The sequence below is a fragment of the Trichomycterus rosablanca genome, chromosome 19 (genome assembly GCF_030014385.1).
Source record: "Trichomycterus rosablanca isolate fTriRos1 chromosome 19, fTriRos1.hap1, whole genome shotgun sequence".
NCBI lineage: Eukaryota > Metazoa > Chordata > Actinopteri > Siluriformes > Trichomycteridae > Trichomycterus > Trichomycterus rosablanca.
Window position 1 is genome coordinate 277,501 of NC_086006.1, and position 24,142 is coordinate 301,642.

At 43.9% G+C, this 24,142-nt stretch overlaps 4 protein-coding genes across 4 annotated transcripts in view; 3 read left to right on the forward strand and 1 right to left on the reverse strand.

Moving 5' to 3' along the window:
• Positions 1-8,979, forward strand: part of actl6b (actin-like 6B) — a 9,670-nt gene extending 691 nt beyond the window's left edge. The window contains exons 3-14 of the mRNA XM_063015390.1: positions 686-848; positions 1,155-1,255; positions 1,438-1,535; positions 1,779-1,873; positions 1,948-2,054; positions 2,203-2,292; positions 2,516-2,577; positions 2,797-2,911; positions 4,501-4,581; positions 5,146-5,241; positions 7,312-7,398; positions 7,875-8,979. Coding sequence (XP_062871460.1) covers positions 686-848; positions 1,155-1,255; positions 1,438-1,535; positions 1,779-1,873; positions 1,948-2,054; positions 2,203-2,292; positions 2,516-2,577; positions 2,797-2,911; positions 4,501-4,581; positions 5,146-5,241; positions 7,312-7,398; positions 7,875-7,955 — 1,176 coding nt within the window. The 3' untranslated portion in view covers positions 7,956-8,979. The remainder of the gene's footprint in view (positions 1-685; positions 849-1,154; positions 1,256-1,437; positions 1,536-1,778; positions 1,874-1,947; positions 2,055-2,202; positions 2,293-2,515; positions 2,578-2,796; positions 2,912-4,500; positions 4,582-5,145; positions 5,242-7,311; positions 7,399-7,874) is intronic.
• A 2,384-nt stretch (positions 8,980-11,363) lies between these two features.
• Positions 11,364-13,198, forward strand: LOC134333415 (zinc finger protein 239-like). The gene is made up of 2 exons (XM_063015395.1): positions 11,364-11,373; positions 11,479-13,198. The coding sequence occupies exon 2, from the start codon at positions 11,481-11,483 to the stop codon at positions 12,621-12,623; it is 1,143 nt and encodes a 380-aa protein (XP_062871465.1). The 5' UTR covers positions 11,364-11,373; positions 11,479-11,480; the 3' UTR covers positions 12,624-13,198.
• Positions 13,199-14,602: 1,404 nt separating this feature from the next.
• LOC134333394 (zinc finger protein 883-like) lies at positions 14,603-18,027 on the forward strand. Its single transcript, XM_063015362.1, has 2 exons — positions 14,603-14,935; positions 15,659-18,027. The coding sequence occupies exon 2, from the start codon at positions 15,661-15,663 to the stop codon at positions 17,797-17,799; it is 2,139 nt and encodes a 712-aa protein (XP_062871432.1). The 5' UTR covers positions 14,603-14,935; positions 15,659-15,660; the 3' UTR covers positions 17,800-18,027.
• A 1,926-nt stretch (positions 18,028-19,953) lies between these two features.
• Positions 19,954-23,791, reverse strand: LOC134333395 (zinc finger protein 883-like). The gene is made up of 2 exons (XM_063015363.1): positions 23,662-23,791; positions 19,954-23,396 (listed from the first exon to the last, which is right to left on the reverse strand). Exon 2 carries the CDS (start codon positions 23,392-23,394, stop codon positions 21,415-21,417), a length of 1,980 nt encoding a protein of 659 aa, XP_062871433.1. The 5' UTR covers positions 23,395-23,396; positions 23,662-23,791; the 3' UTR covers positions 19,954-21,414.
• Positions 23,792-24,142: the final 351 nt, after the last annotated feature.

A 24,142-nucleotide genomic window follows, 5' to 3' on the forward strand; every position in this document is an offset into this window, starting at 1 on the left:
CCATCATTCATTCATCCATCCATCCATACAGGTACAGCATCCAACCATCGCAGGGCGTCCCTCTCTCACGGAGTCATTTAGAGCAGCCAATCCACCCTCTGCATGTTTTATCTGTTCATCTATCTGTTTATCCACCCATCATGTGTTCCACCATTAATCCAGTATAAGGAATTTACAGGAGGAGCTGAAAGAGGGCTGAGGACTGGTTCTCCAAAGTGTTCAAACGCACTGAACGGCTGCATTGACTCTGGTTTGGGACACAGCCGCAAAATTTGAAGCACTTTGTATTTCTGCTGACAGGACACGAGATGTTTCTTAAATATTTTACATAAATCCCTTCATTCCTTCATTCCACTTTAAACACATGATCCTCTTTAAAATGTGTTGATCGTGTCTGGAGGGAAGGCTGACGGGGTACAACCACAGAGGAGTACAGTGAGAGTAGTGTGGTACTGCGTACGTGATGAGGCTCTCTGTAAGTGTGCTCCTGTGCTCCTGCAATGAGGGTGCTGGTCAACGGTCGGACGTTGCCGGAGCTCACAGCAATTTTCATAAATACAAGCTGTCACCATCTACATTTTTCTGATTCTCTGTGAGTTTGATTCTCGGGTCTGTGTGGTGATGAGCTAACGTATTACCCCACTGTGTAGGTTTACTGAATGTATAGATTTGTACCTTGCGGCAGGTGGATTTTCCCACATCGTTGGGCGTGCACGTGGAGGACGAGGCGGCGACGGAGATGGGGGCGGAGCAGGAGAACCGTGGGCGGAGTTTCTTCATTGACACCACGGCGCTTCATGTACCGCGAGCTGGAGTGGAGCTGCAGTCACCGGTGAAGAACAGCATGAGTACGAGACACACACACACACACACACACGTACAAATATAGTGTGGGTGGTGCACAGCTTCAGTAACGTTCCCCTCATGTCAGCATGGGGTTCCTCTGGTCATGCCACCCTTCCAAACTCCTTGTAAGTCACAGGGTGAGAGACGGATACCCTGCGATGGTTGGCATGATTGAGCTATTATTAGTGTAACAGAGACCTTCCATTAAAGTTACAGTATGATAATAACGTTTGTTTCTAACTTTATTAGAATGTTTATATAACGTTACCCAACGTTCCTTCTCTCTCTCTCTCTAACTGTGTGTCCAGTTGAGGACTGGGAGGCATTCCAGGCGATTATGGACCACATCTACAGCAAACACATCAAATCAGAGCCCAACCTTCATCCTGTCCTCATGTCTGAAGCTCCGGTAAAAACTTGGACCGTCAGAGTGAAGAAGTTCAGATGATTCACGTCTACGTTTACTGATCACGTCATTTTATTATTATTATTATTTTATAATCTATTATTATTAGATCTCTAAATAATTATTCTTTTGATTGTAGAAGTTCTTTAACACATTTATTTATTTATTTATTGATGGTTTTACAGTGGAACTCTCGAGCTAAGAGAGAGAAGCTGACCGAGCTGATGTTTGAACATTACAACATTCCTGCTTTCTTTCTCTGCAAGACTGCAGTGCTCACAGCGTATCCAATCACGTCCAATCTCTACAGAACCAGCCAATCACACCACAGAACCAGCCAGTTATAGCTACCCACACTACAGGACCAATCACATCTACTCTCATTACAGAACCAGCCAATCACATCCACCCTCACTACACAAAACAGCCAATCACATCACAGGATCAGGTTTAGGATTAGGTGTGGAACATCAGGGTTCCAGTTCATATTTTGGTTGGTTCCAACCCTTAACGTGATTGGCTACAGATTTGCAAATGGGCGTGCCACTGGGCTGGTACTGGACAGTGGAGCTACACACACTACTGCAATCCCAGTGCATGATGGGTACGTCCTGCAGCAAGGTGAGATCTTTCTCCGGAAGGTTCTGTGGTCCTGATGATGGGTGTAAACTCACCTGTATAAACGATGTGTGCAGGTATCGTGAAGTCTCCTCTGGCCGGTGATTTCATCACGATGCAGTGCAGAGAAATGTTCCAGGAGATGAACATCGACATCATCCCTCCGTACATGATCTCCTCCAAGGTACCATTCATTAGCGTTTGTTAGCATGATTAGTCCCGCCCACACTCCAGGAACAACCAATCTAATGTATGTGATTATGGGTATTTTGTACCTGTTTGGGACTATGGGTTAGTAGTGTGTGTGTGTGTGTGTGTGTGTGTGTGATTAGGAAGCGGTGAGAGAGGGATCTTCTCCAGTCTGGACCAAAAAAGAGAAACTTCCTCCTGTTACCAAAAGCTGGCACACGTACATGTGTAATGTAAGAACACACACACACACACACACACACACACACACACACACTCTCTCTCTCTCACACACACACACACACACACACACTCTCTCTCTCTCTCACACACACACACACACACAAATACACACACACATATACACACTCTCACACACACACACAAATACACACTCACACACACACACATTAGCTACGTTTGAGCTAAATCCAGCTTCCTCTGTGTCTCTATCAGGAGGTGATTCAGGATTTTCAGGCTTCAGTCCTGCAAGTGACGGATTCACCGTATGATGAACAGTAAATACACACCTGAACACACCTGAACACACCTGAACACACACCTAAACACACCTGAACACACCTAAACACACCTGAACACACACCTGAACACACCTGAACACACCTAAACACACCTGAACACACACCTGAACACATTTATCTCCAAATGTTATAATAAAATAAAAAGCTATTATTATAACTAAATGTGTGTGTGTGTGTGTGTGTGTGTGTGTTTAGGGTGGCAGCTCAGATGCCCACACTGCACTATGAAATGCCAAGTGGGTTTAATGCAGATTATGGAGCGGAGAGACTGAGAATTCCTGAGGGTCTCTTTGATCCCTCCAACGTCAAGGTCCAAAAACCAACACACAACCAACACACCCAATGTACAACCAACATACAACCAATACACAACCAATGTACAATTAATACAAACAACGAACCACCAACACAGCACTAACACACAGATGAGGATAAATTCGACACTCTTGTCAGGGACGTCGTGGATTTCATTGCTGTGTTGGGAGTGAACTGATTTCTGAAATGACTGAAATGAAATGAAGGGACAGTGAGGACGAGGACGGTGAGGACGAGGACAATGAGGACGGTGAGGACAAGGACAGTGAGGACGGTGAGAATGGTGAGAACGGTGAGGACGGTGAGGATGAGGACGGTGAGGACAGTGAGGACGAGGACAGTGAGGTCGAGGGCGGTGTGGACAGTGAGGACAGTAAGGACGAGGACGGTGAGGACGAGGAGGACAGTGAGGACGAGGGCGGTGAGGACAGTGAGGATGTGAGGAACGAGGACAGTGAGGACGAGGACAGTATGGACAGTGAGGACGGTGAGGATGAGGACGGTGAGGACAGTGAGGATGTGAGGACGAGGGCGGTGTGGACAGTGAGGACGGTGAGGACGAGGAGGACAGTGAGGACGAGGGCAGTGAGGACAGTGAGGTCGAGGGCGGTGTGGACAGTGAGGACGAGGACAGTGAGGAAGGTGAGGACGAGGACGGTGAGGACAGTGAGGACGGTGAGGATGAGGACGGTGAGGACAGTGAGGATGTGAGGACGAGGGCGGTGTGGACAGTGAGGACGGTGAGGACGAGGAGGACAGTGAGGACGAGGGCGGTGTGGACAGTGAGGACGAGGACAGTGAGGACGAGGACGGTGAGGACAGTGAGGACGGTGAGGATGAGGACGGTGAGGACAGTGAGGATGTGAGGACGAGGGCGGTGTGGACAGTGAGGACGGTGAGGACGAGGAGGACAGTGAGGACGAGGGCGGTGTGGACAGTGAGGACGAGGACAGTGAGGAAGGTGAGGACGAGGACGGTGAGGACAGTGAGGACGGTGAGGATGAGGGCGGTGTGGACAGTGAGGATGTGAGGACGAGGGCGGTGAGGACAGTGAGGACGAGGACAGTGAGGACGGTGTGGACAGTGAGGATGTGAGGATGTGAGGACGAGGACGGTGAGGATGTGAGGACGGTGAGGACAGTGAGGATGTGAGGACGAGGACGGTGAGAACGGTGAGGTCGAGGGCGGTGTGGACAGTGAGGATGTGAGGACGAGGACGGTGAGGACAGTGAGGATGTGAGGACGAGGACGGTGAGGACAGTGAGGATGTGAGGACGAGGACGGTGAGGACAGTGAGGATGTGAGGACGAGGACGGTGAGGACAGTGAGGACGAGGACGGTGAGAACGGTGAGGACGGTGAGGTCGAGGGCGGTGTGGACAGTGAGGACGGTGAGGACGAGGACAGTGAGGACGAGGACGGTGAGGATGAGGACGGTGAGGACGGTGAGGTCAAGGGCGGTGTGGACAGTGAGGACGGTGAGGACGAGGACGGTGAGGATGAGGACGGTGAGGACAGTGAGGACGAGAACGATCTTTGCTGTGTGGTGGTGTTGATGTGTGAACGTTGTTGTTGTTGTCTGCAGGGATTATCCGGTAACACCATGCTGGGTGTTGGACACGTGGTCACTACCAGTATCGGCATGTGTGACATCGACATCAGACCTGTAAGTGTCATTAGTGCTGTCAGGATTTTAACACTGAGCTCCATGTTTGGTCGGATCTGTGGGACGTGTATTTGGTTGCAGCTCTCTGATTGGCTGCTGAATGCCTAGCAACCATTTAACGTCAGTAATATGAAAATAATTCGGTGGAAAAGTTGGTGCATCCCCCTCACATCACCATAAAACCTGGGACACCACACAAAACCACCCAACTGTTAAGGTGTCCATAAACTTGTGGTGACTTCTCCTTCTCCTCTGGTCTCAGTAATATTTAACCACAGCGCCTGTTTCACCAGCTTTTATTTTCCCTCTGATCCTAACCACCACCAGAACCATTCACTTAGCTCATGAATAATTCTCTTTAGGCGTCGCCACATCAGATCTGATCCGGTTGTTTTGGCCAACACCCCCCTCCCTGGTCCCGGACACTAGTATGTCTGTGCAGACACCCGACTGGTTGATAGCACCGCTGAGATTTGTACTTTACCGCTGCACCTCCCACTGATATATTTTGTGTGTGTGTGTGTGTGTGTGTGTATACGTGTGTGTGTTTATGTGTGTGTGCAGGGTCTGTACGGCAGTGTGATTGTAACAGGAGGAAACACTTTGCTGCAGGGATTCACTGAGAGGCTGAACAGAGAGTTATCACAGAAAGCTCCGCCCGTAAGTTCATATACATTATCTCCTATATAGGTACTGTGGGTTTATAGGTTCTATAGGTTCTGTAGGTTCTATAGGTTCTACTTTAGTGAATGAGTGTGTGAATGGGTGAGTGAGTGGGTGAATGAGTGTGTGAATGGGTGAGTGAGTGGGTGAATGAGTGTGTGAATGGGTAAGTGAGTGGGTGAATGAGTGTGTGAATGGGTAAGTGAGTGTGTGAATGAGTGTGTGAATGGGTGAGTGAGTGGGTGAATGAGTGTGTGAATGGGTGAGTGAGTGGGTGAATGAGTGTGTGAATGGGTAAGTGAGTGGGTGAGTGGGTGAATGAGTGTGTGAATGGGTGAGTGAGTGGGTGAATGGGTAAGTGAGTGGGTGAATGGGTGAGTGAGTGGGTGAGTGAGTGGGTGAATGGGTAAGTGAGTGGGTGAATGGGTGAGTGAGTGGGTGAGTGAGTGTGTGAATGGGTGAGTGAGTGGGTGAATGAGTGTGTGAATGGGTGAGTGAGTGGGTGAATGGGTGAGTGAGTGGGTGAATGAGTGTGTGAATGGGTGAGTGAGTGGGTGAATGAGTGTGTGAATGGGTGAGTGAGTGGGTGAATGGGTGAGTGAGTGGGTGAATGAGTGTGTGAATGGGTGAGTGAGTGGGTGAATGAGTGTGTGAATGGGTAAGTGAGTGGGTGAATGGGTGAGTGAGTGTGTGAATGGGTGAGTGAGTGGGTGAATGGGTAAGTGAGTGGGTGAATGGGTGAGTGAGTGGGTGAGTGAGTGGGTGAATGGGTAAGTGAGTGGGTGAATGGGTGAGTGAGTGGGTGAGTGAGTGTGTGAATGGGTGAGTGAGTGGGTGAATGAGTGTGTGAATGGGTGAGTGAGTGGGTGAATGGGTGAGTGAGTGTGTGAATGGGTAAGTGAGTGGGTGAATGAGTGTGTGAATGGGTGAGTGAGTGGGTGAATGAGTGTGTGAATGGGTGAGTGAGTGGGTGAATGAGTGTGTGAATGGGTGAGTGAGTGGGTGAATGGGTGAGTGAGTGTGTGAATGGGTAAGTGAGTGGGTGAATGAGTGTGTGAATGGGTAAGTGAGTGGGTGAATGAGTGTGTGAATGGGTAAGTGAGTGGGTGAATGGGTGAGTGAGTGGGTGAGTGAGTGTGTGAATGGGTGAGTGAGTGGGTGAATGAGTGTGTGAATGGGTGAGTGAGTGGGTGAATGGGTGAGTGAGTGGGTGAGTGGGTGAATGAGTGTGTGAATGAGTGTGTGAATGGGTGAGTGAGTGGATGAATGAGTGTGTGAATGGGTAAGTGAGTGGGTGAATGAGTGTGTGAATGGGTAAGTGAGTGGGTGAATGAGTGTGTGAATGGGTGAGTGAGTGGATGAATGAGTGTGTGAATGGGTAAGTGAGTGGGTGAATGAGTGTGTGAATGGGTAAGTGAGTGGGTGAATGGGTGAGTGAGTGGGTGAGTGAGTGTGTGAATGGGTGAGTGAGTGGGTGAATGAGTGTGTGAATGGGTGAGTGAGTGGGTGAATGGGTGAGTGAGTGGGTGAGTGAGTGTGTGAATGGGTGAGTGAGTGTGTGAATGGGTGAGTGAGTGGGTGAATGAGTGTGTGAATGGGTGAGTGAGTGGGTGAGTGTGTGAATGGGTGAGTGAGTGGGTGAATGAGTGTGTGAATGAGTGTGTGAATGGGTGAGTGAGTGGGTGAGTGAGTGTGTGAATGGGTGAGTGAGTGGGTGAATGACTGTGTGAATGGGTGAGTGAGTGGGTGAGTGAGTGTGTGAATGGGTGAGTGAGTGGGTGAGTGTGTGAATGGGTGAGTGAGTGGGTGAATGAGTGTGTGAATGAGTGTGTGAATGGGTGAGTGAGTGGGTGAATGAGTGTGTGATGCCCTGTGATGAACTGGCATGAACCACCAGGACCCTAACCAGGATAAAGTGGCTAGTGAAGATTCTTGATTTTTACACACACACACACACACACACACACACACACACACACACACACACACACACACACACACACACACACACACAGGTGTTGAGTATGATGTGTTGTTGTTGTTGTTGTTGTTGTTGATGTTTTGTAGAGTATGAGGTTGAAGCTGATCGCCAGTAACAGTTCAATAGAGCGACGCTTCAGTTCCTGGATCGGAGGATCAATTTTAGCATCTCTGGTGAGATCCGTTATTCAGTTCTGGAGCCTCAGAACCACACACACATCTACCCCCCACCCCCTGGAGGCTCTGTCCCAAACTCACACCCTGAGCACTGAGGGTTGTGTTTCAAATCAGGGAAAAGAAATCAGTAAATGAATCCACAAAGAGAATTCATGTCCAGACACTGTAGCAAAGAAAACCTGGGGAAAAAGATCTACTTCTTTCTGCTTGTTTACAGACACCCAAAAGGACCATTTCATTCTCAACTGAAAACATGGCAGACCCCTGAGCTAAACAGCCAGTGTTCCCAGGTTAAATTGTTCCAGTGTTTTTGTAGCTCACCCTGTAACCAGTTTATTTTATCCTCCTTTAAAAAGAGACGTGCTGGATTTGTTTGTGGCTTTGCTTATGCTAATGCTAATGCTAGCCCAGTCTGCTCTCAGCGTTACTGGTTTTTATTTGGAAATTCACTGGTCCTCGTTTTCTTTCTCCAGGGAACCTTTCAGCAAATGTGGATCTCTAAACAGGAGTACGACGAGGGAGGGAAGCAGAGCGTGGAGAGGAAGTGTCCCTAAATCTAAGAGGAAATACTGACACCTACACTGTATGGCCAAAAGTATGTGGACAGACCGTGTCAATATTACGTTCAAGTGTTTCAGCCACACCCGTTAGCTGATAGGTGTATAACACTAATTTTATTACATTAATGATGTACAGTTAAGGGAAGATATTTTCTGTAACCTGCACAGAGCCCTGTGAACACCTTCAGGTTGATTTGGAACATCACAGGTCTTCTTGTCCGGTGAGAGAGAACACTTACCTCTAGGATAGTTGCCCCCCTCGTCCTGTCTCTTCACACCTTTAGGTATTGAAACGACTCTTTCTGTTTGACCCCCCGTCCTGTATCCTGTTACCCCTCACACCATTTGAACTCCTTTGTATTCGCCTCTCTGTTCCTGTTTCCTTCCCCCTTTATTGTTCCTCTCAAGATAAAAGTATCCCCAAAAATATGTCTATTCAGATCTGATGGTCAACTACGCTGCGCCGTACCTCCGTATGTGCTAATAAAGCTCTCAAAATCCTGAGGAAAGCCTTCTAATTAGCCAAAGAATCAGGAGCGACTTCATATCAGTGTCCATGGTTTTGCAATAACGTCCAACAGGCACCCTGTGATGGACCGGGTGGTGATGGACCCGTCTGGTGCGTTTCCTACATTCCGCTCAGTGAATAGGACCCACTGCAACCCTGTACAGGATAAAGCATATAAATGAAAGAAGTCCAACAAGCTCCCGGTCTGGTGTCCACATACTCTGGTTGTATAGTGTGTGTATATGCTGATGGAAGCTGGTCGTCTTCACTGTGGTTCCTTCTGCAGGAGCTGTAACGGTCAGATCAGGACACAGATCATTAGTGTGGGGGTTTTCTTTGTTATGGTTGTAACCCATGGGTGTGATTTGCATGGGGCTATCAGAAGAAACTGGACACACACACATCCCCACTGGCTGTATATTCTAGCAGAACTAAATCTTCAGTAAAGGTCGATTCCTGTACAAATAATTATTTAAAATCAAAACAGACCTCAATAAAGAATAAAAATGATCGTTCCTGTCTGGGTCGCTAACTGTACAGCTCTCACTTTTCTCTCCTACATGACGTCCACATTGTTTCTCAGGGATTCAACTTCTCAGCTTTACAGTCGCACCACTAAATAATCTATAAGGAACATTTTATGATGCCGTCTGATGTTTGGCCAGGACCACAGGGGACCTCTACAGAGAAACGAGAAAGCTTTCATTATTTTACACTCTTTACTGCTTACACCCAAAACATGGCTCATCGTTCCCTGACTCCTCATCAGATGATGCTGGATCTTTGTATCCCATTGTTATTACATATATATATATATATACTGTATATAAATTCCCACCACAGATCTGCTTTAAACTTTGTGTGGACACTCGTCTGATCGTCTGGTACAGAATCTGGAAGAAACTCCTTCACACACATAGTCAGACTAAGCAGCCACTTTATTACTTTATTGTTTGATTATATACATATAGAATGTGAGCCTATGTCCATGCTTAGTTGAATTTTAATGAGAGAGCAAAGAGAAGTATTTACAGGCGTAGTACAGGACCAGGTTAATGGTTAGGGGGTGTGGGGTGTTGTTTAACTATAAGAGAACAAAGCAAACCTGTTGGGACAGGTTCTGTGATGATCTATTACTGAAATAAGCACAGCTATAGTCACACAGAGGTCAGAGACAGAGAGGGAAAAAGAAGTTACCAAAAGGTTATGGACTCTTTAATATTTAACCAGTTTATGGACACCTTAATATTGTACCTGAGAGTTACTTATCTGAAACTCACATTTTCCACCATGGATCTGCTTCAGACTTGGTTTGGATGCTTGTGTGATATCCTAGAATAAAATCAAGTTGGAACCTCGATTTAACAGATTAAAAGTGAGGAGCACTGGTCTGTAAAATGTGATTGAGATTTTTATTCCAGGGGTGCAAAAATATCCGAAAACACGGCACTAAGGTCCACAAACGTGCTAAACATGCACATATGATCAACAGTAAAATGAACAATGTAAATAAATCTGTAAATATGTCATGTGTTCTGTACTACTGGGGAGAAATGTCATTCATCTTGCTGTGATCGTATAGTTTCTATTTTAAACAATCGGACTGGACATTTGGTTTTTCACAGGTACCGCCCCAGGTACATGCGTTCATAATTACAGTAAATACTGAGGTGAGTTAAATCCCACAAAACCCAAAATTCCCACCACAGATCTGCTTCCAACTTAATCAGGATATTTTGTTAGGACTGTAAATGACCTGCCAGGTCTGTATGACCTACCATGACCTATTCCAGTACCTTCTGTACACACACCCTCCCAAAGAACTACCCAACCACATGCTCCTTTCATTCACACACAGCATTGTTCATTCAGCTGTCTCTGATTCTGTGTAGGTACCCTGCTGTGTTCATCCTTGCTACTAAGGATTTTGCTGCTAAGCCATTAGATTTTACTGAATTAAGATGTAATGAGTGATTTATTAGGAGCTGTAATGAACATATAAGCTCAGTTCTGTAGGAATGAATGTAGAATGTGTCTCTGTGCTCTACCGTAATACTCCTAATACTTCAGCCGCCTGATTTAAGTGCTGATAGCTGGACTGCAGTAGAGACAGAAACTCAGGAAACATAAAATAACCAAATAAACTGGAGTCAGAAGTGGGAACATCGACAGGTGAGTTACAGTTTTTACTCGGTGTTTTACTCACTTAACGGAGGTAAAAGTTCCACTAAACGGTAGAACAGAGAGAGATTATTCCACTGCGGTGAGGATTAATCCTTTCAAACTTCCTCTTTTACACTTACACACAAATCATAAATGAAAGAAATATAATATTCTTCAGCCCAGGTACATTTCAGAGGCAGCGCTTTCATTACGGCTGTGCACTAGGTAGGGTGTATAATGCATTTGTTCACAGCCTCTGTAGTGCACTACTGCAGACAAGATAGGTGGATTTGGGATTTGGATGCTTTAGTAAAGCGAAACCTGTACCTGTCCTGAATGGTATTGTTACACATTTTGAACACTCTCATCTCAGAGCAATGCTGAGCTCACTGGAACTTGTTTCTATTTGTGTTTTTGTCAAGGTCGCATTCTTTTGTCACCACTTTCCTCACCCACTTACACACCTGACTTTAGGATTGAGTAAATCTGCCACTCTTCTTAAATCTTCTTATGACGTTAAAATCCTAATAAACAATCAATCAAACTTAAATGTTCTTTCTCTTTAGCTGAGTATAAATACCTGAAATCTCAATAAACCTCAGATCATCAGCATGAGCGGGTGATCATGCCAGGAGCTGTGTCATGTATTTAGACAGTTGTTAATGTGTAATAGATTCATGTGGTCATAAGCACAAAAACATCCCTTAATACTGACACAACACCAAGTCCTGGTCAAAGCTGGTAAAGCTATCGTGACATATTGGAGGTGTATTAACCATAAAAGGATTAAACATATTTTTATTCTTTCAGTTTGATTGATTATCCTATTTTTTATTTTCTCCTCAGAAATGGACAGCAGCTCAGTTCAGGTCTTCTCCTGCTCCCTGTGTACAGTATCCTACACAGCCCATAATTACCTCCACAAACACATCAGAAGGAGCCACTATGAGGAATATGTTGGGATGCTGAGAGCAGGAGAGATCAAATCTGAAGACCTGATGCCCACCATCAGCTCCAGTAACCAGGAAACGTCCAGTTCTAAATCTCCTCACAGCCCAGTAAAGAAAGATCAGCACTGCTCAGATTGTGGGAAGCGTTTCATTTCACAGAGTCAACCGGAAATACACCAGCGCATTCACAATGGAGAGAAACCGTATAAGTGCAACCAGTGCGGGAAGAGTTTTGCTGCTAGCTCTGGTCTTCAGACACACCAGCGCATTCACACTGGTGAGAAGCCGTATCAGTGTTCAATCTGTGGGAAAAACTTTACTAGCGGTAGTGCTTTACATGTACACCAGCGCATTCATACTGGAGAGAAACCATATTCTTGCTTACAGTGTGGGAGCACTTTCACTGACTGTAGTAAACTCATTAAACACCAACGCATTCACACAGGAGAGAAGCCGTATTCTTGCTCACAGTGCGGGAAGAGTTTTGCTGTCAGCGATTCTCTCAAGAGACACCAGCGCATTCATACTGGAGAAAAACCGTACAGCTGCTCAGAGTGTGGGAAAGGTTTTACTACCAAAACTGCTTTACTTGTACACCAGCGCATTCATACTGGAGAGAAACCGTATTCATGTTCAAACTGTGGGAAAAGTTTTGGTAAAAATGGATCATTAGTGAAACATTTAAGTATCCATAGTGGAGTGAAGCCATATTTTTGCTCACAGTGTGGGAAAAGTTTTGCCTACAGTAGTGCTCTCAAGAAACATCAGCGCATTCACACTGGAGAGAAGCCGTATTCCTGTTCACACTGTGGAAGAAGGTTTGCTGATCGTGGATCATTAGTGAATCATGAGCGTCTCCATACTGGAGTGAAGCCGTATTGTTGCTCAGAGTGTGGGAAAGGTTTTACTAATATTAGCACGCTTAATGTACACCAGCGCATTCACACTGGAGAGAAACCGTATTCCTGTTCTGACTGTGGGAAAAGTTTTTCTGATCGTAGATCATTAGTGAAACACGAGCACGTCCACTCTGCTGAGTAGCCGTTCTCCTGCTCATAGTGTAGGAAGAGTTTTACTGAGAGTGGACTTTAGAAGATACACAGGCGTGTTCACACTGGTGAGAAGCCTCGTCACTGCACAGTCTTCTTCTTCATCTTTGTCCGGCTGCTGGTCTTAAACAGAACTTCTACAGAGATAATATATTTATTAAATTAAATGAAAGTATTTGTGACCACTTGGGTTTTTATGTCTTTTATGAGAATCTTTTAGTCCAGCTCAAAGTCTTTCCTTTGACTTTTACAATGTTTGTTAGAAGCAAATTATTTTCCATTAGCAGAAGATTTGAGGATAAATAAGAGTTTAGAAGATTTAAGATTTTTAAATAATTTTCTGTTTTATGTTGTGAAGAAATCCTCTTTAACAGCTCAAATGCTGCACATCCACCCACCATTAGTTACTGCTTTAACCTGTTTCCCCCCATGATTATGTGGTGAATGAATAATATTCATAGTTTTTTATTTATGAACAGCTGTCTCTGTGTGTTGTTATAGCTGATTTGTGCTGGTACAGGTTTTTGTGTCCTGTGTGTGTAGAATAAAATGAATTTTTCAGACTAAGATGGGCCGCTCTCCTGGTTCTTTATTTAATGATTCAGTCAGATTTCTATTCCTATCTTCAGCAGTTTCTTTTTAAGCTGTGAGTGTGGAACCCTCATAAACAGAGTCGGTGTCCTCAACACTGCTGGATCTACAAGACCTGGTGGAAAGTTTGTGTATAAATGCAGATTATTCTGGAGACCAAAGGTTCCTCAAGAAAGTGCAGCTTGTTGTTCTAGCTGTAAAGACCACACAGAGGTTATTCTAATTTAGTAGCATTTATTAGTAGAGACAGAAACTCAGGAAACATAAAATAACCAAATAAACTGGAGTCAGAAGTGGGAACATCGACAGGTGAGTTACAGTTTTTACTCGGTGTTGTTTGGTGCTGACAGGATAGAGAAATTATTCTATGGGAAGAGCTTTTCTACCAAGTTTTCTCTCCATGTACATCAGCGCATTCACACTGGAGAGAAACCATACAGCTGCTCAGAGTGTGAGAAAAGTTTTACGAACAATAGTGCTTTACATGCACACCAGCGCATTCACACTGGAGAGAAACTGTACTCGTGTTCACACTGTGAGAAAAGGTTTGTTAATCGTCAAACATTAGTGAATCATGAGCGCCTCCATACTGGAGCCGTATTCTTGCTCAGTGTGGGAAAAGTTTTGCTAAAAGTGCTACGCTTAAGATACACCAGCGCGTTCACACCGGAGAGAAACACGATCACGTAGATCATTAGAGAAACACGAGCGCGTCCACACTGCCGTGTAGCCGTTCTCCTGCTCACAGTGTACTTTTGAAGATACACAAGCGTGTTCACACTGGTGAGAAGCCTCGTCACGGCGCTGTTTGTGGGAAGTATTTTGAACACGTTTGTGCATTTACAACAAAGTAAAGCTGTAACACCATGTAAAGACAAAGCAAATTTACTCAGAGACTAAAACACGAGAAGCTGAAGCTCTGCTCCCAGTGGGATTTTAATTATTCACTACATATTAAATTTACATCATCTAAAGGGATGAAAAATCAAGACATTTTTATTAATATCGTTAAAGTCACTAAGTCTTAATCCTGGACTTCAGTAAACTTTTTAATTGCTTTAGTAGCTAGTTTGTGCTTGTTTACACCATTTATGGGTTTTTGTGTCTGTGTTCCACAAACTATGTAAAAGTGTGTGTGGATGTTTTGTCCTGACCAGCAGCTTCAGTCTGTCCTGTGTGTGTAGAATAAAATGAATTTTTCAGACTAAGATGGGCCGCTCTCCTGGTTCTTTATTTAATGATTCAGTCAGATTTCTATTCCTAGTCGGTGTCCTCAGTACTGCTGGACCTACAAGATCTGGTGGATTATTAGTTTAGAAATGCAGATTATGCTGGAGACCAAAGGTCCCTCAAGAAGGTCTGGGATGAGGAAATGTTTAATCAGGAAACAAAGTCCAGCTTGTGTGAGCAGAAGAGCGGCTGCTGTTCTAGCTGTAAAGACCACACTGAGGTTATTCTAATTTAGTAGCATTTATTTCTGAATTGGGACTTCAGACAAGCTGTTGTAATGAGTGATTTATTAGGAGCTGTAATGAACATATAAGCTCAGTTCTGTAGGAATGAATGTAGAATGTGTCTCTGTGCTCTACCGTAATACTCCTAATACTTCAGCCGCCTGATTTAAGTGCTGATAGCTGGACTGCAGTAGAGACAGAAACTCAGGAAACATAAAATAACCAAATAAACTGGAGTCAGAAGTGGGAACATCGACAGGTGAGTTACAGTTTTTACTCGGTGTTGTTTGGTGCTGACAGGATAGAGAAATTATTCTACTGTGGTAACGACTGATCCTCTTAAACTTCCTCTTTTACACTTATACACACTTATTTGTTTGTTGGCGATAAAGAACCTAAAACTGCGCTGAAAAAAGTGAAGCAAACAAGTCAGAGAAACTCAGGAAACTTAACAGAACCGAACAGATCAATTCAAACCTGTAAATGAAGCTTCTTCAGCAAAGGTGGCCGTTTATTACGGCTGTATCTCAAATAGCAGCCGGCAATATAGAGAGTGCACTAGGTAGGGTGTATAATGCTTTTGTTTACAGCCTCTGTAGTGCACTACTACAGACAAGATAGGTGGATTTGGGATTTAACCAGTGGCAGTTACAGCCGCTACAGGCACCAAACCTGAGGTAAATTTACCTCGAGTTTAAATCAGAGCCTCAATTTACTCACAATAAACCGCTTTTATTAACATTATAAAAGATTACAGTCACATTTACAGAGCAGATTAGATCAACTGGATTGAATAAACAGACCGTCATTTATTCTCCTTTAAATTAAAACGGTTGTGTCAGTCAGTCTTAGTGTGAATTACTGTCACCAACTGGACTGGAGCCTGAACATGGACTCCACCGTATAATTGTATCTATTTAAGGTGGTTTACATTCATAAAGTTTCAGTTTGATTGATTATCCTATTTTTTATTTCTCCTCAGAAATGGACAGCAGCTCAGTTCAGGTCTTCTCCTGCTCCCTGTGTACAGTATCCTACACAGCCCATAATTACCTCCACAAACACATCAGAAGGAGCCACTATGAGGAATATGTTGGGATGCTGAGAGCAGGAGAGATCAAATCTGAAGACCTGATGCCCACCATCAGCTCCAGTAACCAGGAAACGTCCAGTTCTAAATCTCCTCACAGCCCAGTAAAGAAAGATCAGCACTGCTCAGATTGTGGGAAGTGTTTCACTTCAAAGAGTTATTTAAAAATACACCAGCGCATTCATACAGGAGAGAAACCGCATAAGTGCAACCAGTGTGGGAAGAGTTTTACTCACAGTAATACTCTCAAGAGACACCAGCGCCTTCACACAGGAGATAAACGGTACAGCTGCTCACAGTGTGAGAAAACTTTTACTAGCGGTAGTGCTTTACATAGACACCAGCGCATTCACACTGGAGAGAAACCGTATTCCTGTTCGTACTGTGAGAAAAGTTTTGCTGATCGTGGATCATTAGTAATACATAAGCGTGTCCATAGTGGAGTGAAGCCGTATTCCTGTTCACAGTGCGGGAAGAGTTTTGCTTACAGTAGTACCTTTAAGAAACACCAGCGCATTCACATAGAAGAGAAACCGAATTCATGTTCACAGTGTGGAAAAAGGTTTGCTGATCGTGGACTATTAGTGAATCATGAGCGCCTCCATACTGGAGTGAAGCCGTATTCTTGCTCAGAATGTGGAAAAGGTTTTACTAAAAGTGCTACGCTTAAGATACACCAGCGCATTCACACTGGAGAGAGGCCATATTCTTGCTCACACTGTGGTAGGAGTTTTTCTGACAGTTGTATCCTCAAGAAACACCAGCGCATTCACACTGGAGAGAAACCGTACAGCTGCTCAGAGTGTGAGAAAAGTTTTACTACCAGTACTGCTTTACATGCACACCAGCGCACTCACACTGGAGAGAAACCGTATTTCTGTTCACAGTGTGGAAAATTTTTTGCTCATAATGGCTCATTTGCGAAACATCAGCGCGTTCATACTGGAGAGAAGCCGTATTTCTGCTCACAGTGTGGGAAAAGTTTTGCTTACAGTTGTACTCTCAAGAAACACCAGTGCATTCACACTGGAGAGAAACTGCATTCCTGTTCACACTGTGAGAAGAGCTTTACTACCAAGGATTGTCTCCATGTACACCAGCGCATTCACACTGGAGAGAATCTATATAGCTGTTTAGTGTGTGAGAAAAGTTTTACTACCAGTAGTGCTTTACATGCACACCAGCGCATTCACACTGGAGAGAAACCATATTCCTGTTCACACTGTGGGAAAAAGTTTGCTGGTAGTGGAGCATTAGTGAATCATGAGCGCCTCCATACTGGAGAGAGGCCGTATTGTTGCTCACAGTGTGGGAAAAGTTTTGCTAAAAGTGATGCGCTTAAGATACACCAGCGCATTCACACTGGAGAGAAACCGTATTCCTGTTCACACTGTGAGAAAAGTTTTTCTACAGCAGGGAATCTCCGTACACACCAGCACATTCACACTGGAGAGAACCTGTATTCCTGTTCACAATGTGGGAAGAGCTTTGCTAATGCAGGTAATCTTCGTACACACCAGCGCACTCACACCGGAGAGAGACCGTATTCCTGTTCACACTGTGAAAAGAGTTTTTCCACCATGAGTTCTCTCCGTCTGCACCACCGGGTTCACACTGGTGAGAAGCCATATCAGTGTTCATTTTGTGGGAAAAGCTTTTTTTACCAACATGGTCTTCAAAGTCATCAGCGCATTCACACTGGAGAGAAGCCGTATTCCTGTTCTTACTGTGGAAGAAGTTTTGCTCATAGTGGATCATTAGTGAAACATGAGCGTCTCCATACTGGAGAGCGTCCGTATTCTTGCTCACAGTGTGGGAAGAGTTATGTCGACAGTTGTGCGCTTAAGAAACACCAGCGCATTCACACTGAAGAGAAACCACATTTCTGTTTTTACTGTGGGAAAAGTTTTTCTGATCGTAGTTCATTAGAGAAACACGAGTGCATCCACACTGCTGAGTACCTTCCCATTAATTATTCGACCCTTACTTATACCTCCCAGCCAGTCACTGCCACACCATCCACCCACCATTAGTTACTGCTTTAACCTGTTTCCCCCCATGGTTACATGGTGAAGGAATAAGAGTCATAGTCTTTAGTTATGAACAGCTGTCTCTGTGTGATGTTATAGCTGATTTGTGCTGGTACAGGTTTTTGTGTCTGTGTTCCACAAACTATGTAAAAGTGTGTGTGGATGTTTTGTCCTGACCAGCATCTTCAGTCTGTCCTGTGTGTGTAGAATAAAATGAATTTTTCAGACTAAGATGGGCCGCTCTCCTGGTTCTTTATTTAATGAATCAGTCAGATTTCTATTCCTAGTCGGTGCCCTCAGTACTGCTGGACCTACAAGATCTGGTGGATTATTGACAGGGTTTAACACACACACTTAGTTGTTAACGGTCATTAGGTTATTCTGAGTTCATCTACGCACACACATACACACACATACACACACATACACACACATACAATCTCTTGTTGTAAGACACAAAGATCTTTACCATATAATTCTAGGGTATTACAAAAGCTAAGACACAAATTGATAATTCAAATTACGCAACAATTATTAGTTTAGAAATGCAGATTATTCTGGAGACCAAAGGTCCCTCAAGAAGGTCTGGGATGAGGAAATGTTTAATCAGGAAACAAAGTCCAGCTTGTGTGAGCAGAAGAGCGGCTGCTGTTCTAGCTGTAAAGACCACACTGAGGTTATTCTAATTTAGTAGCATTTATTTCTGAATTGGGACTTCAGACAAGCTGTTGTAATGAGTGATTTATTAGGAGCTGTAACGAACATATAACATATAGAGTGCACTAGGTAGGGTGTATAATGCTTTTGTTTACAGCCTCTGTAGTGCACTACTACAGACAAGATAGGTGGATTTGGGATTTAACCAGTGACAGTTACAGCCGCTACAGGCACCAAACCTGAGGTAAATGTACCTCGGGTTTAAATCAGAGCCTCAATTTACTCACAATAAACCGCTTTTATTAACATTATAATCGATTACAGTCACAAATATTATTTTCTCCTCAGAAATGGACAGCAGCTCAGTTCAGGTCTTCTCCTGCTCCGTGTACAGTATCCTACACAGCCCATAATTACCTCCACAAACACATCAGAAGGAGCCACTATGAGGAATATGTTGGGATGTTGGTTGATGCGTTGGAGTGAATGATTTCTTTTTAGCCGTAAGAAGATCAAATGTTGGATATTTTTATTTCTACTTAATCTGATGCTGAACATTGTGTTTTATTGTCTTGTGTTTTGATAAGAGTTTTTGAAACTATGACAGAGCTGAACCAGTATAACCGTTCTTAATTCACCATTGAGTCTATATGACATTTCACATTTACAGTATTTAGCAGACGCCTTTATCCAAAGCGACTTACATTACAGTTACAGTATATAGTTTGAGCAATTGAGGGTTAAGGGCCTTGCTCAAGGACCCAACAGCAACAACCTGGCAGTGGTGGGGCTTGAACCAGCAACCCTTTGATCACTGGTCCAGTACCTTAATCACTAGGCTACAGCTGGCCTTAAAGATGGTACATCCAGTTAACTGATTCAGGGGTTTTATTGTTTAGTCCTCGCTAATCAAGTGGAAGGAGATGTTTGGTCTTTCCCTGCTATGAGTGAGGAACATGAGATCCTTTGTGATCTGAGAAGAACAAACTCTCTTTGGTTTATTGGGAGTTTATTGTCCCAGTGGTAGCCTAGTGGGTAGAGCTTTGGGCCATCAGCCGGAACATTGGCAGTTCATATCCAGGCTCTGCCATGCAGCCACTGTTGGGTCCTCGTGCAAGGCCCTTAACCCCGTCTGCTCCAGGGGCGCCGAACGATCTCTGACCTCAGCTTCCAAACAAGCTGGGATATGTGAAGAAAAAGAATTTCATTGTACTCTACACCTGTATATGTATATATGACAAATAAAGTATATCTTATCTCTTTTTAAGGTGATCTGTATAAGAATGTGAGTCATGTATCAGTACGATCAGGTAATGCAGTAAGAAAGAACATTTTAAGGCTGTCGAGATGATGCCATTATTGTAAGATTTTTCTTTCATTAAGCGTATTAATCAAGTGGTAAAAAAAATCTATTATTAAAAAATCTAATTCTTAAAATCAGTCATTTTCTGATGGGGTCAGTCAGGCTCTCATACCAGGAAAACGAACTCACAGTGCCGAATTCTATCACAATGTTTAATAAACAACAGAACCATAACATGTACCATGGTGGTGGGACACAAAAGGTAGAACGTATCGATGATGGTGAGTAAATAAACTTATATCAGAACCAAGTACGTGTTTATCCTGAGCATATAAAGAGCTGTTGGTCGATTAGAGAGGAATCACGTTGTGTCTGTGGGATCTTCAAACCTTTTTATTAGCAGAGAAGTTGGATTGGTGCTTGCAGTACGTCTCCGATAGTAGACCGAATCTTTTACCTTTCTGGGATTTATTTAAACAGAAGCATCTTGTTTATAAAGGCTAGTTGGACTAACACATCATATAAACTGACTTTTAGTCAAAAGGTCTAGAGACTAATATTACAGATGAAACAGACTGAACATAGAAGGTGAGAACCACTGAGGAGACACACATATTCTCCTCTCCTGTTAATGAAGCAAATAGGAAACCATTTAGTTCTTTACAAAGGAAAATCGTTAAACAAGTTCAAATACAATTACTGTGGCTGCTTGGTATAACAAGTTTTAACTCCATGTTTCCATCAAAAAATGAATGAAATAATAGAACAGAACAACTGAGGAAAGATTTGTTGGATTGTCTTTAAAGAATTAAAGCCCAGAGGTTGTGTTCCTTATCTTCCATTGCAGTTCCAAGCAGTTTGTAGTCATGGGGTAGTTCAAGATTCGCTTTGTTTATTTAGAGAAACAACAGTAGAGGTATAGCCGAAAAGTATTTACACTATATAGCCGAAAGTATTTGGCGATGGTCTGGACAAGACATCCACACACTCTTATATAGAATATCCAGCCACATAGTTTGTGACACCAATACAAAAACACTTAACATAAATGGTATGAACAAGCTGCTATAGGACTATACATAAACACACAGAGACAGCGCATGGAGACCGTTGGTTATAAGGATGACCTGAACCAGCACCTGCATTAGTGTTGTGAGCACTGAAGTCCACTGTAAGATCAACATCTCCATACTCATGCTCTGCCCATCTGCCTTGCTGTGGCTCAATAATAATGTGTTTCTGTGGGGGGGCAAATCTATGTACAACTATACAGATACAGGAGGTTTATGGGTGTGGTGAGGGATGACATGCCGATGGCTGGTATGACAGAGGAGGATGTTTAGGACGGGGCAAGATAGAGACAACTGATTCAAATGATAGAAGAGGAACAGGAGGAAGAGGAAGACCCTGATAAAACACAGACTTGACTGCCACACCAAAGGTGATTAGAAACTGAAACGTCTAGTACAGGACTCAGTGACCTTAATTGTATTCATTATAAAATGATTTTTTTTAAAACATTCTCTTAATGTCGTCTCTCTGGATGATTCTTTTCACAAACTGTGCAGTGATGATGCTTCCCAGTGTGAACACGCCTGTGTATCTACTAAAGTCCACTCTTCAGTAAAACTCTTCCTACACTGTGAGCAGGAGAACGGCTACTCGGCAGAGTGGACGCGCTCGTGTTTCACTAATGATCTACGATCAGGAAAACATTTCTTACAGGTAGAACAGAAATGTGGTTTCTTTTCAGTGTGAATGCGCTGGTGTGAATGTAAAGCACCACTGTTAGTAAAAGTTTTCTCACACTCTGAGCAGCTGTATGGTTTTCTAGTGTGAATGCGCTGGTGTTTCTTGAGTGCACCACTGTAGGCATAACTCTTCCCACACTGTGAACAGGAATACGGCTTCACTCCAGTATGTAGTTGCTCATGTTTAGCAAATGATCTACCATAAGCAAAACTTTTCCCACAGTAAGAACAGTAATACGGTTTCTCTCCAGTGTGAATGCGCTGGTGTGAATGTAAAGCACTACTGGTAGTAAAACTTTTCTCACACTCTGAGCAGCTGTACGGTTTCTCTCCAGTGTGAATGCGCTGGTGTTTCTTGAACGCAGAAATATAAGAGAAACTTTTCCCACAGTAAGTACAGTAATACGGTTTCTCTCCAGTGTGAATGCGCTGGTGTGAACGTAAACCACTACTGCTAGTAAAACTTTTCTCACACTCTGAGCAGCTGTACGGTTTCTCTCCAGTGTGAATGCGCTGGTGTTTCTTGAACGCAGAAATATAAAAGAAACTTTTCCCACAGTAAGTACAGTAATACGGTTTCTCTCCAGTGTGAATGCGCTGGTGTGAATGTAAAGCACTATTGCTAGTAAAACTTTTCTCACACTCTGAGCAGCTGTACGGTTTCTCTCCAGTGTGAATGCGCTGGTGTTTCTTGAACGCAGAAATATAAGAGAAACTTTTCCCACAGTAAGAACAGCAATACGGTTTCTCTCCAGTGTGAATGCGCTGGTGTGAACGTAAACCACTACTGCTAGTAAAACTTTTCTCACACTCTGAGCAGCTGTACGGTTTCTCTCCAGTGTGAATGCGCTGGTGTTTCTTTAACGCTGAGCTATGAGCAAAGCTTTTCCCGCAGTGTGAACAGGAGTAGGGTTTCTCTCCAGTGTGAATGCGCTCATGGCTACGAAGATGATCCGTGACTGAAAAGCTCTTCCCACAATGCGAACAGGAATATGGTTTCTCTCCAGTGTGAATGCGCTGGTGTTTTTTGAACTTACTACTGTAAGTAAAACTCTTTCCACACTGTAAACAGGTATAGGGCTTCTTTCCGGTGTGAATGCGCTGGTGTGACTGAAGCAGACCCTGCTGAGTGAAACTCTTTCCACATTGTGAACAGGAATGCGGCTTTTTAGCAGAGTGAATGCGCTTGTGAACACCGAGATGATTCGACTGTCTAAAACTCTTCCCGCACTGGTTGCACTTATATGGTTTCTCTCTAGTGTGAACGCGCTGGTGTTTCTTGAACGCAGAACTTTGAGCAAAGCTTTTCCCGCAGTGTGAACAGGAGTAGGGTTTCCCTCCAGTGTGAATGCGCTCATGTTTACGAAGATGATCCGTGACTGAAAAGCTCTTCCCACAGTGCGAGCAGGTATAGGGCTTCTTTCCGGTGTGAATGCGCTGGTGTGACTGAAGCAGTCCCCGCTGAGTGAAACTCTTTCCACGTTGTAAGCCGGAATGCGGCTTTTTAGCAGAGTGAATGCGCTTGTGAACACCGAGATGATTCGACTGTCTAAAACTCTTCCCGCACTGGTTGCACTTATACGGTTTCTCTTTAGTGTGAACGCGCTGGTGTATTTCCAGTTGTCTCTGTGAAATGAAACGCTTCCCACAATCTGAGCAGTGCTGATCTTTCTTTACTGGGTTGTGAGGAGATTTAGAACTGGACGTTTCCTGGTTACTGGAGCTGATGGTGGGCATCAGGTCTTCAGATTTGATCTCTCCTGCTCTCAGCATCCCAACATATTCCTCATAGTGGCTCCTTCTGATGTGTTTGTGGAGGTAATTATGGGCTGTGTAGGATACTGTACACAGGGAGCAGGAGAAGACCTGAACTGAGCTGCTGTCCATCTCTGAGGTAAAAGAAATTAGGATAATCAATAAAACTGAAACCTACAACAGTGCATTAGGGCCAAAAAGATTCTGGATTCCAAAATGATCTTCCAATCACAGAACAGAACTGCCTACTGTCATTAACTCAAACCATTCACAACCACACTGTGTTGCTGCATCGTTTTAAACATACAAAACCTTTAATTATCAAAAAAACAAATCATTAAAGTCTCCCTACACAGTGTTCCCTCAAACCCTACAGTGTCAAAGTTTAGATAAACTCACCCAAAATAAGAACAGAGTAAAACTCCTCACATTTACTCTTCTGTTTAACTTCTTCAGACTATAAAGCTGGTAAAGTTGATCAGAACTAAAACGAGTAGATTAGATTTTATGTTCATGATCAGTAGCAGAGAGAGGTAAACCAACACGCTGCTGCTTCTTCTCCTTCCTCAGGACTGAATAGTGGGTGGTAGATCAGTTGAAAGTGTTTTACTGCCTCCTTCTGCACTGGAGTGGGACTGCAGGCTGTAAGATTTCACTCGCTTATCACAGTACTGCTGAACAGAAGCATATCCAGGAGGTATCGTCCTTCTGAAGGAGCAGTTTTTTGGGCTGTGTGCAGCTGCTTTACTTTTAGTCTCGGCCCCCTTTCTGCAGGTGGTACATGCAGTACAGGTGGACGCAAATGTGATACTGTTATAGTTAATACAGCATCCAAATCTAAATGTACTGTTTAAGGACCACACATACACTGCGTATACAT